General features: G+C 38.0%; 1 protein-coding gene across 1 annotated transcript; it reads right to left on the bottom strand.

Moving 5' to 3' along the window:
* Window positions 1–1,069: 1,069 nt before the first annotated feature.
* Window positions 1,070–14,285, bottom strand: cers2b (ceramide synthase 2b). The gene is made up of 11 exons (XM_067510323.1): window positions 13,382–14,285; window positions 9,145–9,318; window positions 8,357–8,474; window positions 8,129–8,247; window positions 6,466–6,523; window positions 6,171–6,221; window positions 4,711–4,803; window positions 4,167–4,295; window positions 3,648–3,754; window positions 3,389–3,542; window positions 1,070–2,794 (listed from the first exon to the last, which is right to left on the bottom strand). The coding sequence occupies exons 2-11, from the start codon at window positions 9,315–9,317 to the stop codon at window positions 2,639–2,641; spliced, it is 1,158 nt and encodes a 385-aa protein (XP_067366424.1). The 5' UTR covers window position 9,318; window positions 13,382–14,285; the 3' UTR covers window positions 1,070–2,638.
* Between the last annotated feature and the right edge of the window lie 252 nt (window positions 14,286–14,537).

A 14,537-nucleotide genomic window follows, 5' to 3' on the forward strand; every position in this document is an offset into this window, starting at 1 on the left:
GCAACACATGTTTCCAACAGCTGACGCAAGAATCTGACATATTCCGGCACTGGTGAATGAAACACTGAGAACTTCTTTAGGTTGTTTTGATACAGTTAATCAGGCTGTATTACCAACTGGTCAAAGAAACAGCTTTTGGGGGCTCAGAATTTCATAGATTTAATCTCGCACTTGTTATAAATTTATTCTATTTAATTTATGAGGGGTTTTCCAGACAGACCAATATTAACAACTCAAAGCACACTGTTAAATGTGTATATGTAAACATCACACAGATGACTAGTTGTAGGTGTTGATACTATTAATAAATATGAATATATGTATAAATGTTTCTATGTACATTTTCTGTGTCAAGTAATAAATATAGATAGGAGAAGTGCACGGCTGCAACCAGCCATCATTTTCATTTTTTTTATTATATCTAAAATGTGTTTAGTTAATTATTGATTGTTCACTATTTAAAAGGTAAAATAAAAAAAAAAAGTCCATTAATTGTTTATGATGTTCAAAGTCAATGTAAAGTGTCTTTTGTAACCAGAATTTTGCCATTATAAATGTGGTCAGATGTAATTATTTATTCCATTGTTATTTACAAGTAGTCATTTAGCAGACATTTCTATCCAAAGTGACTTACAATTAAGCAGCAAACGTTAAGGACAACTTGGGGGTTTGGTGTCTTGCCTAAGGACACTATGAGCCAGGAGGACTGGAAGCAAACCATTGACCCTGTAGCTCATGGACAACTGCTCTGCCAAGTGATCACACATTCTTTCACATTGCTTCATATTTGAAAAGCTGATCACACATATTTTATGTGTAGAACATGAACATCAACTGTCAAATACATGCAGTGAAAAATGTAAGTAATGAAAAAGTTGGCAAAGTTGTAAGTGGTGAAAAAGACCGTATGATTACATGGGGTATTTTACATGGAATAAATACAGTTAGAGAATACATATAGACATTTAGTGTTTGATGTCTAATGTTTTGTCTATACATTTGTTGGATTTGTTTGGTAATTTTGCAGACATGTCGCCTAAATAAAAACTGAACACGCCGTTACCTTGAATCATGATATATGCTTTTATTATTGATAACAATATTTACGCATCATTAAACAAACCAAAAAATAAAAAAACACTGTATCACCTGTATCACAGGGGAGGAGGTTGCTGGTTGGTTTGGGATAGTAAAAAAGAACATGATGCTGGAATGAGCGTGAGTTTGAAAGTAGGGTAATTTGTGAAGAAGAGGAGAAAAAGGGAGTGATGAATGAGACAGCAGGGAGAGTGGGATTGGATCTGTGATGTGGAGGCAGGAAAGAAAAGGAGAGGACATAAAGACAGGACCATACACTACAAATAAGGCACTTGACATACAGAAAAAACATTAAAGCATAACAAGTCTGCAACACTCATTATTTCGTAGATTGCTAATTCATCTAACAACCGAAACACTGAGGTCTTAAAACATTTCTTTTAAAAACAGCAAAGAAGATACTTAAAAACCCGTTTCACATGCAGAATTATGATTTAATCATTTACTTAGATCAACACAAAAAATTCTCATCCAGGTCATCAAACATAACCCCGGCCACTGGGCATTTACAAAAGAAATCTGGCCAACATTTGTAAACTGGAAATGGTTTATCTGTCCCATTTCATTCTGAAACGAAAACCCCTGCATTTAAACAGAGCAATACACCTTTGCAATAGTTTAGAGTTTTATTTTTGCATTAGGTGCCATCATCAATGTAATACAAGACTTCACACCCTCGTGCAGTGTTTGTGGAGAGCTCTAATTTATGGCTATAATTGGATGACCAAACTGCTGAGAAAATGTACCTGTTACAAGTGAGGCCTCTCTGCCGAAAGCAGGAGTTGTACATATCCTGGATTAAAGAATTTTGTTATCTATAAAAACTAAAACCAAATTTACTCCTTTGACCTCATGAGGCAAACTACTATATAAATGGCACAGAGCATTTTAGAGTCACACAGTCCTGCTGCAAGGTATTACTTTATATAAGAGACACTGTACATAAGTTCGTGCAAAGACATTGCAACATCCAAATACTTAGTAATTGCATAGACAGAAAATTAGGCAATTAAATGCCCCATTGTCTCTCTTACTGTAAAACTCACTTTGACTGTCTTTAGTAGAACACAAAAAGGTATAATGAAATAAACAGCACATGATTAAAGCAAAAAAGCTGTACAGTGGCATTTTAACAGCCATTACATGGCTCTAAGGCACACAGTTAGAACAAGAAAGCTAAAGCAGAAGCCCCCTATTACAATCTCTCCACCTTTTACTTCCCTGTCATTTGAAATTTGGGAGTGACATTACACATTAACAATTACAACATTTTCGTCAAGCACAATAGTCGCGCCGCTAAATGTAGTGTATGTCATCTGCTGGCTCCCAGTGCCCTCTATAAGTACAAATTAATTTGTGTGAGTGTGTTCGTGTTGTGCAAAAGAGACAGTGTCAAATTTTCTCAGTATCACTGCTGTTCTTTTTGCTCGGGAATGACTTGCCGCCTCCCTTGCCCATCTCTTTACATCCCTCCCTCCTGCTCTCCTACAGAGGGATATGAGTTCTTCTCACATTCCTTCGTTCTGACACTCGTTTGCTTTCACTCTATCTTGCTGTGGTTGTTGTTGTAGACTGCATGACCGTTCTGCACCGGTCCATTTTTCTTCAAGTCCTTTTTATTTTCTGCCTCATCTTCCTCCTCTTCTTCAGATTCATCTGTTTCATCCTTGTCACTCCTATCATCATCCACTTTTTCCTGAAAATAAATGAGACAGAGTGAGGCTGCGTAGAAACATCATTAATGAAAGAAACGCTCCCCTCAAACTGCACTGAATTGCTAACCAGTATCAGAACATTGGTCAATATTGTTTAGCTGTTCATGTGCACTACAGATTTGTAAAATGACATGACCTTAGTTCTTTCAGAGCTTTTTTACAATACATAAATATGCTGCATCTATCTATAATTTGTGGTTATATTTTTTTTGTTTAATTAAACTTTATCTTGTTTGTCAGTCAAAACCAGATTAGTCTTATGCTTACACTTCAATTGATATTCCCCCTTCATTCTGTTGACTTGTATTAAGTGATCACTCATTGTGATAAGCTGTCATTCGATTATAGTGTCTTATACCTCATTCCTGATTATATGTGATTTGTCAGTTTTACCCCAAGTGGCTAAAAGCTCATTCAGAGGTTACACTGACATAATTGTTTTAAGTCAGAGCCCCCCTGCAAAACCCATTTGTTTTCATCAGTAAAATTTGTATAATAAAAATATGAGAGTTGCAATTTCCATGATTTCACAGATAAAAGAGCAGAATGTTAAACAATACATGTAGATTTCTTACATTGTTGGTGAGGAAGCGGATTGCTATGCGTATGATTAGGATAGCCCAGAAGACATGTAGACATTGCAGAATCATCAAAAGTCCATTGAAAAAGTAGTAACCAAAGAATGGTTCATAGATGGTCACTGGATATACCCATGTACAGTAAATAATCCTGCAACACACACATTAACAATTAAGGACAAGTCAGCTTTTGGTAGCATACAGCTCTGCCAGTTATATGATACAATAAACAATTATTTAAAATATGAGTGTGTACCAGAAAGGAAAGATGACCAGACGAGTGATTATGAAGACTGCAGCAAACACAATGAAGATGTAGTTGCAGGCATTTCGCCAACCAGCATAGTTGAACATCTTTGCAGACTATGAGCAGGAGAAACAAAAAAACAGTGCATTTATTTGAAAATTGAAAATGGTAGCTGATTTGCTTGTTTGTCACCTGAAAACCACCAAACTATAGTTTCCTCCACAAGGTGGCAGTGTATCTTCAGTTTATTGTGCCCAGAATTCATTATGTTCAGCTGGTATTTAGGATCTATAGAGTATAAACAGCTTTTGTATAATAAGTAACGGCAAAGTCATGCATGCAAAATTTTGGGCCTATTTGTGTGCTGTATTTAAATGATGATAAATACAGTTCATATATACAGTATATTACTCTACCATGATCATAGCACATTGGTTATGATTACAGACATATGTTTTCTTGGCAAAGTGTAGTAACTAAACAGCTTTGAGTACAAGGAACCACAGTGGCTTTTCTGGTGACATTTACCTCAAGGAGGTAATCAGAGGAGTCGTGGACCAGCATGATGAGAGTTCCAGCACGGATGTAGTTAACACACCAGGAGAAGCTAATGAGGAGGATGGTTGCTACATGGTGGACAATCTGCTCCTTAAAGTCCTAAAGGGAAGGGGAGATGTTATGTACTAAAAGGAAATAGTTAGGAATATTTATTTGATTGTTAATTTTTTTAAGAAGATCTATGTGCATGGTGGTAGATCCTGATTAAAAGCTATCTAGGTTAGAATTTTGTGTTGGAGGAACAAACTGTGCCAAGTTCCCCAAGTCCCCCATTGTGCTCAGCTGACTAAGGCTGAGCAAAGTACAAGCACTCACACACATTCAGCCACACGTGTAACAACAGTTTAATGTCCACTCACAGTTGGTGCCAGATGTCAAACCGATCAGATAGTAAAAACAGGCTGTTTGTTTTACTCTTGCACACAATTGAATACATCATCATCATCATCATCATCATGACTTAGGCTTAAAACAGCGCATGAATTCAGTTTCAATGCAAGTTAAATTTACTCACCTTGCGTTTGACATCAGAAGCCACACTGAAAAGCAGAGAGCCATAGAAACCCAGCTCAATCATGTAGTACCAATACTGAGATGGCAGGAGTGTCTGACAGAGAGGAAACAGATTTGTAATTTTAAAATACATACACCAACATGCACATGTCTTCGAGTGTTGCAACTAACCCTTATTTTAACAAGTCATTACTAACTACTATCTTAATGGATGAATTGCTGGCTTTCAAAGCTCAGATATGGATGGCACATTAAAGTAGCTTGAGACAGAGACATGTTTTGAAGATGCTCACAGTATTAGAAAAAAGTGTTATATACAAAAGGCTAGATAGCAGCAGCTGACTGAATTGATAATAATAACTGGGAGTTTCTAAAACTGATGTGAGATAAACTGATGGTTTTACTGGAGATTAAATTGCAGTCTTTGCATTTACAGACAGCAATATTGTGTTTCCTCACAGACATGCAGTGAACACACTTCCACCTACAACAGCAGGTTTCATTTTGGCCTTCCTCAATTTAAGTCAATTAAGTCATATTAACTTTAGCTTGTTACAGATGAGAGGTCTTGCACCTCACACTGACAAACTTAGGTATGCAAACGCTGGTGAAAAAGACAGAAAAGCTTTAACAAGAAAGCCATAAATCAACATTTTTACTTGCACAGTAACAGAAGTATTAACACAGGTGAAGTTGATATATTTCACTATAGACACTCATACATCAATGCATGACCCTGGATATTAAGTCCCAATAGACTTCCTCCTGAAAAGCCACGCTAGGAATGGCATTACTTTGTCGAGAGTAAACATTTACCCAAAAACACAGAAAAGTACGAAAAAATTGATAATAATCAACCAAACACGAATGGTAATTTTTAAGACCTTTTAAAATTGTATGTAATAGTTTTTTTGAGTTGACTTTTTACTACCAAAATTTAAAATTTTGAATTTTAGATTTTAGACACAGGAACCCTGCAGATAAGTGAGAGAAAAATAATAAAAGGATTCAAACTTAATTAATCAAGTTTAAATTTCAAAGAATATTTTAAGTAAAAGTAAGCTCCAAAACTTCTTATTGCACAGCGGTGATACTGACATCTCTGTTAACTGTCAGAACAGCATTGGCTGCCATGCAGAAAAAGGCTGGGCCTTTTATCTAATCAGGGAATTTCCTCAATTTCTGCTTGATTAGTGAGATTTGCAGCATTCTTATTAGCAGCATATAGTAGCTTTAGGTTTCCACAAAGTCGACAGTTACACATTATGAATCATTGAATTTCTTAGCCATCGTGGGTGGCAGTGGTTTGCTACAGGTTTGATGGGGGTGAATTAAACTCCTATAATTGACTGTAGCACCGGTCTCACATATGTTTTTGAATAGATTTAGAGCTTTTCTAGACTTTTCAAGACCTTCAAATGCTCTGGTGCATTCATGGTACCTGAGCATTCTGAGACTTACCAGCACAGGAAAGCCTTGCCACATCTCCTTCAGGTCATACAGCCAAGGTTTCTGGAAGGAAAGATGAAATCTGAATAAGACAGCTGAGTCAGACAGGTGTATTTATGTGATCTGACTCAGCATGGCAATGAGTCAGTGCTGCCCTTCTGACAGCCAAGGAGGTGAGGCTTTTTCAGCATAAAAGACAGACTACCATGCTACGTTATGAAGGCAGGGTAGTTGACGAATGAGGATGCAAACAACAAGAGAGAAAAGGAAAATGAGCAAGATTTGAGGTTATCATGACGCTACTCACATCGACGAGGGCGGCCAGGCCAGCAATGAAAGCAAGAAGGTAAAAGGTAAATCTCCAACTGTAAGAGAACACAGACATACAAACAAACTTTCTACTCAGTCAATGAGAAAATGATCATAGACGCATTTTCTACCAGCACAAACATGTTGCAAACACACAAGAGAGCACGTTGGAAAGAAATTCCAGGCTGAATGAACGGCCTATATTCTAGTGTACTATGCTGAGAATGTCAAATCAGGAAACACACAGACACACACACACACAGCCAAAACACGTGCTCACAGACAATGAGAGCTGTCAGACAGTATCCTCCCTGTAAATATCCTGTCACAGAGACAGTGCGGATTCATTCTTACTGCAGGCTCTTGTACAGGTGTACAGAGGAATTCACATAGAAAAGCAGCAGGCACAGAGGACCGGAACAGTGGATACACAGAAAGAAGAGACAGTAAGAGTGAGAGATTCACCAGTGGGTAAAATAAGGAGGAGAAACAGAAAGCCTGTTGTGTGCACACAAACAATGGATTGATTCAGAAGAGATATATTGTAACACACACATTGAAAAACATAACTGGAGTTACAAACAAGCTAATATCTCTTTTTTAAACACAGCTACAGCAGACACAGGAGGCAAATACCAGTCTTTTTTCTGTCTGTTCAAAGAGACAGTTCAATTATGCCTTTAACTTTTTCCGGTAACATTATATCCACACAAGGCATCAAACAATGCAGATGTTGCAATTTTTATTAACTTTTTAAATTTTTTTGAGGATGGGTGAAGCTAATGTTTGGTTGCATTATCAATTCATTAGTTAATTCCACATCAGAAAATAATAGAGAAATAATAGTCACAAACCAATTTGGTATATTTAGATTGATTATTTCAGATATTGAGTTTACTATCCTATGCCATGAGACAACGAAAAGCAGGAAATACTCATGGTAGAAAAGCCTTTGGCTATTTTTCTCATAATGCCTCAATTGATTAATTGATTATTAAGATTGTTGGCAAATAATTTAATAATAGTTTATTACATATTATGGGTAATTCCTTGAACATGTTGGAAACTTTTTTACTTCTAGAGACTGATACATGAAAGTCAAGCTAGCAGCTACAATTATCAGTACACACAACACAACAACAAACCTGTCTACATGCACTTCAGTGCATATTTGCTCATGTAATGCTTATAATGCTGTTTAAAACAACCTTATAGATTTGTTTGTTTGTAGGACGGTAGATATGTTTGAATGTCATCTGTAGACACATTGGTAACTTTGGCAGCTGAGATTATCTCTAGTAGACTTGTATTATACAGTTTTCATGTCATTGTTTAAAGATTGTTTATGTTACAGTAATTGCTCACACACAAAATAACCAACAGTGGTGACAGAGCCCCTGTTGCAGAGGCCCTGCACTAATGAGAATGTAGATGGATGGATTTGTATGACCGGTGTTTGATGACAAAGGCTTCGGGGCTTGCAATAGCAGAGTGGCATTGTAATGAGTGCATGTTAAAAATAGAAGTTACCTTTGCCTTCACAAATGTGCTCATATAGCCAGAGAAATGCCAGAGTGGACAGTGATGTCAAACCGCCTTTTAGCTCTACACCAGTGTGTGCATAAATGTTTGAAAAACAGTGGAAGAGAGACTGTGATTACCTGGCTTCCCGAAACTTTTTGAGTAAACTCGGTCTGTCCTGGTTCCTTCGTCTCCTAAACCATCGCTGCACTTGTCTTTCTGAATAGCCAGTCTGCTTGCAAAGATTTGCTATTGAACTCTAAGAACAGCACAATGAGGCCAGATTTAAGTTTTCATTTTCCAAACAGAACAAACAACATGAAACACTGTCTTTCATAGTGTATCTCAGCATTCATGAGCACATCTACCTGTGTGGGGTTTTTGGTAATGTTACAATAGTAGGACTCCAGGGTAAGGTTGTGAGGGGCTTTGAGCCGTACTGTCTCTTTGACTCCGAGTAGAGAGGCCAAGGGTGTAGCCACTATCCTGCAATCATAAAAAATTGTTGAGACACAGATACTCCCTGAAAAGATAATAAGATCAAGATATGTTACAAAAAGAAATTGACAAAGCACAGATGCGTTAAAGAATGAAAAAACAAAAACTATTTTACTTTATAAGAAATGATGCATCCAATTCTGAACGTAAGCAAACATGTTAATAACATGCCGTTACGGATGTCAGTCAGGATCTTGATGACTGTAGCACTCAATAAAAGTGACTAAAGCCTAAAAAGAGACCCTCTTGCTCAACATTTAGCAAGATTTGAGGCTTTTTCAGCAACATATGGAAACATTAGCATTAAACATAAGTGGATTCTGTAGTGATGTCTAAATCCTAAAAGAATGGCTACTGGAAACAGGAACATCGTATTTCTGTGAGAAACAATACAAGTCACTTGAAAGAACTGAGTAAAATAAAACACAACATGATGGGGAAAAAAGAATGAGATAAAAACTGCATCCTGAAGTAAAACAATTTAATAAGGGTTCCAAGAGGAAGATGAATGCTCAACAGATAATAGCAAAGGGACAAAGACAAGTAGGTAGCCTGGATAGAAGGACAGATACATTGCCTAAATACAGAGGAAGCACTGTTAGGATTGATAAAAAAGACTGATAAGGGATACTTTCTAAGACTGAAAAAACCCACTGACCTTTCAAAGATCTGACGGATAATTAGGAATATGATGGCAATGGGCAACGCCACCCACAAGTCCTGGGCTTTAGCGTATACTCGTCCGTCTCTATCTTCCAGATCAGCCCAGCCCAGCCCCTTAGGAAACCACAGCTGCTCCTGCCAGAACCATTCACTCAACTCTGAAAGCATCCTGGAACAAAAGACACACAAAGACACACTTTTTTAAAGGTTGAAGACGCAATCAAAAAAAAATAAAAACAAAACCAATAAATAAATAAATAAATAAATAGTGACATAGTTCCACAGGTAGTTCATACAGACTTACTTTAAAGTTAACTGCTTTACCAGTGGATATAAACTTGGGAAAACATATACTGTAAGACACAGGATGCGTGGTACCATGCAATTAAGAAATTTAAACAATGGTCCCAGTTGCTCTCAAGGAATACCTGTTGGTAGGTTTTCCCTAATGCATATAACAGAGCAGGTGCAGCATGCAGGGAGCTCAGGAGGACCGCATAAAGGAGGAGAAATCAGATCAGCATCTAAGCAAATCTTTACTTGAGAACTTTCAAGCCATCTGCTTTTCCTCAACACATGTCCACAGCTGAGAGAGTTTATTTTTGCTCAGAGATTAACATTTCTGCTGCTAAATTCAGGGAGTGGCAGTAAAAGGGAGTTAAATGGTGGGCTTTAGCTCTATTCCACCATCTGAAAAATGTGAGTCACAATCCACCCACATGTGGAGATAAGCACAAGCAGCTCTCCCCCTCTCTTCTTTAATGGAGACCCCTTGTGGGTTGTCTGCAACTCCCCTCCCCCCAGCTATGGCCAAAGCTGTGTAACCACCTCACTTCCCATTCCCATCTCCACCCTACTGTTCACCAAAAGTATCAAGGATTCCCTCCTTGTCCTAGAGAGCCAAAGCATGTGTAACTCCCCCTCCCTTAACTATCCTTATAATATACAGCTACAATAACATAAGTGCCCAGTGCAGCACTGAACAACCAAAAACACTAAAGGCTGAAAAACATAAAACCTTAAAAACAACTAACTGTTTAGTCTAATTGGATAAAGAAATCTAACAAAATATTCCATGCCTTCTTCCAGAATTGAACACTTCTGAAAAAAGCCTAACTTAAGCTAATTCAGAGGAGCTCTTGGTGTTTTGATTGAAATATCCCCCTTAGTTAGGTTAATACTAAAGCCCAATTGCTGTTTTTGAAGCCTCTGACACCATTAAATGAGTGTATCAGTTATTTTCCACATCATGTCATGTTAGTCATCACCGCTGCTTCCTGTTGCAACAGCACAGCTGGCCGAGCATTGGGCTTTCTCCACTCTGTTCCCCAATCAGCGCAAGTTGTGGTGAACGGGAAGGGTGACATATTTTTCCCAGTTATTTTGCCAGCTCTTCCACTTCACTAGTACTTCGGATCTCATGTGGTGTATTTGTGTGCACGTCCAGCTCTATAGATACGCAGTGTAATCTAACCACAAACAAATATCTAACTGAGGTTCTGACCATAAATAAGGACAGCTTAAAATGCATAAGTGCTATGGAAATTACAAAATGTCCAGACTTTACTATTTAATAAATAATTTCTCATAAAAACTAGAAACTATTAAAAAGTCTATCAGCTGCCACACATTCACAAAACCACAAGCGAGTGCGTGGACGCACACACTCACACACAAAACAAAGCCACTTAACAAGGAAAAATTCTTAATATTTAGCTTTTCTTAACAGTGGGATCTAGGAGGATATTTTTAGGGTTAGCTGTTGAGATCATTCAGTGAATTCAGCATGTTAAAGCCCTTTTACCCAACAGCTTTCCTAACTAGACATTCCATTGGCCCACTGAATCATATGACCAGACTCTGACCATTGCAAACATCCAATAAAAACAAAGAATGGCTAACAGTGGTTAGGGAGAAAGGAAGTACTCTGACTGTCTCCCTATTTCTTTCTATCTCACTGTGATTGTACATTACAATGATGCAGTAAACGGAGATCTCATTTCCAGTTGAAGTGGTATAGCCCTACCTGTTACTGATATGCTTCTCTTTATCTCTACCTAAATCCTAAGTTTACAACTCCAAAATGCTCTTTCTCAAAAATGCAAATAAATAAATAAATAAACAAACAAACCTCTGAGGAAAAACCTAAACAGAGCCAAGTGGAACCTGGTACAGAGTCCACGAATATTAGGAGAATGTAAACATGCTGCAGCCATACTAGGGGAGCACTCCAGATTTCCCATTCCCTCAACCACGAAAGAATACGTTTTAGACTCAGCCAATACTTTATCTCAATAATAGGAGACTGAGGGGAAATCAAGTCATGAGACAGTACCAATTTGCTCCGTGCTCTGACTATGAGTCACTCGCAGCATACCATCTATGTGTATACAACTAACCCTATACTCACATTCATCAATACTTTAGCTCTGGCCCTGAACGTGCAGCCACTATTTTGTTTCAGTATCGTATAAATATATTGTTGTCCCTTTAGAGCCATACACAGGGTGGCTGTGGCTCAGGAAGTAGGGTAGGCTGTTCTCCCAGCAATATTTTGAAGTTTCCTTAAGCAAGAGACACTGTAGCCTAAGTTACCCATACATTTGTGTGTGTGTCCCTCACCTGTAATTTGCTTTTGATAAAGGCATTTTATTATCTCGCACTTACACTGATATAGCTTCCCTGATAATAGCTAACATGTGTTAAACCTAACATGACATTTATGGTTTGCTTTGTATTGTAATTTCAACATTGACAAGAGTAAAATGTTTGATGGAAATACTAGACACATTCATTGGCCTAGTGAATAGTGTTGAAAAACAGCATCAGTTCTTAAAAAAATAGGGGCTTATTGTAGATGGTAGATTTTCAGTATCCAAAACTTCTGCACTGACATCCTTTATGCAGCTCCACTTTGCATATCAGAGTAAAAGCCATAAAGTTCTTAATACCCACATAGTGGGAAGGAATGGGAGTTCAGAAAGCTGCAGGCTTTCTGCAGACAGTCCATTATATATAACTCAGGTCATGAAATGGACATTGTGAGCCACAGGGTTCTGGGGGTGAGTCATGTACATCCTTAAAATTTTAAACCTTCCTTAGGATCATGATTTGAAAGACAACAGTTCAGCGTTTCAAAATATAAATTACAGTGCTTCAACAATAACAGAGATTACGCTACAAGTGAGAGAAGACATCAAACCATAGCTGAAGACTGCCAATCTGTAGCACTCTGTTTTGTCATTGTTATCCAATCTTCTGTGTTTTTCATATCAACTTAAGTGTCTTTAACAATGATCTGAGATTTTGGCTTAATTATTGATGCAGAATTCAATCAGTCTGTAGCCTTGACTTTACTCCCATCACTATGCATGCCTCTTCAGAGGTGGGAGGGTAATATTGTCATGCTGACTGTCTACTCATGACTGGAGAGAGGCCATTTCTGCTCTTTGAGTAAATGCAGTTACATCGCTTAGGGCAAGAATTTTGGCCCCTAGTTATATGTGAGGATACAAACACAGAACTCATTCAGTAATTGATTTTCAGCTCATCACAACTAACTGAAACAAACTGAACTAAAGTTATGTTTTCCCCGAGGAACAACGGCTAACGATAGCTGAAAATAAATGTAACTGGGTGAAAAGTACACGGTTTCTCTCTAAAATCCAGTGAAGTAGAAGTATAAAGTAGCATAAAGTGTTAACCAATACAACAGAACTGTACTTGAGAAAACGTACGTCCATGGTTTCCACCCAGCCGTACAAAGAGTAGTGGCCCCAAACCTTAATCAGTGTAATTTTAAGGCAAATGTCATTTGGAAATGCAGCATTTTTTTTATTACACTACGACTTCAGTGTGTGGGTAACAGTGATAATGTTAATCCGTTGGGATAACGCGTTGCTCGTTAGCTGACTTGAGAAAAAGACCCACTACCATGCGTCAGGCCGCCCTCACGTCTTCTTTCATGTTGACAACAAATAGTAACATTTTTAACGTACTTCCAAATAATAAAAACTACATGGCTGCATGTATTCCCTTTAATCTTTAAAATGCCAGAAAAGAATGCCTGTAAAACAGTCGATTGACCGTTGTATCTATAAATTTAACAGTTTTCCGAAATGACTGCGTAATGACGTCTGAGTGAATTGAGGATGCGGAGCGCCGTAAATTCATTCACGCACACATCAAGACGAATAACTCCATCATGGAAGTGAAACGTTAACGGTACTTACTTTGGTGTTTTTCCCGCGTTGTGAAGCGTAACAAGCGGCTTTCTATTTTTTCAAAAAACGTATTCTTTTTTTTGTCCACAGCCGGAGCTACCTTAAAAACTTAACAGTCCAGCAAAGCGTACGCAGGCCGATGGTTGTGCTCAGTTTGTGTTTAGCATCCGGGCTCCTTTTTAAATCTCTCCATTGAGCTCAAAGTTAGTTTTCCTCTCGAGAAAATGATCTATGGGGGGGAATTCAAAAAATTCGTAGATATAGGTGTGAGAATTTATGAGATGTTGTACCGGGCGCGGCAGTTTTTTACCCAACAAATGTTCGGACTGTTTTCTCGGTGTTTTGCCGTGTCGTGGCTAATTTCCTACCCCCTGTACATCCCAAGAGTCAGCGCGGTGTTCTGGGTGTCGGGCCGGCAGAGGCGGAGGTGGGGCCGGCAGGAGAGCGGACTGAGGAGCAGACAGAGGGAGGGGTGTGGGGATAACGGAGAGGGAGGTACGCAGATGACGCTCAAGCACACGAGGGAGTATTTGGATGGCTGCACACGCACATATTTGTTTCCGCTCAGTAAAAAAAGGTTTTACACCACTTCTTTGTTTTATTTTTGCAAGCCTCCGTTTTCCATAATAGTTTTCATTAACAATTAAATAACGCATTTCCATTTTACTTGCACCAGGGTCACAGGCTGCCCCATCTTTGCTTCAGCTAACGTTACGACCTTTGACCTAGTTGGTTTTTGCAAAGGTAGTGTAATTTACAGATGGACTCATTTAATTTACTAAAAAAAATGTTGATATCATAAATCTTGCATACATATGTTTAGACTGTGGACTGTATGTTCAATGAAACATCAAACTGGCATTTTTACTTGAAGATTGTTTGAATAGATTGACTGTTGATTCTAAATTGAAAAATTTCCAAATTGATCAATGAAAAATACTTGTTAGCTGTAGCCCTGCCCTGCCCTACTACAATTTCTGTAAAAAAGTATAGGTTTATGATTTTTCAAGTTATTATTAAAACAGTAAACATGTGCCCAAAACATTTTCATGCTGTAATCCTTCTGCATGTTTATAATGGCCATAAATTGATCCTAAATACTCTTAAATGTAATGAAGTTATGGGTACAAAATCCACATTTCTTGTTCTTTGCAACAATCTGTTG

The sequence above is a fragment of the Channa argus genome, chromosome 7, assembly GCF_033026475.1.
Source record: "Channa argus isolate prfri chromosome 7, Channa argus male v1.0, whole genome shotgun sequence".
NCBI classification, from domain to species: Eukaryota; Metazoa; Chordata; class Actinopteri; order Anabantiformes; family Channidae; genus Channa; species Channa argus.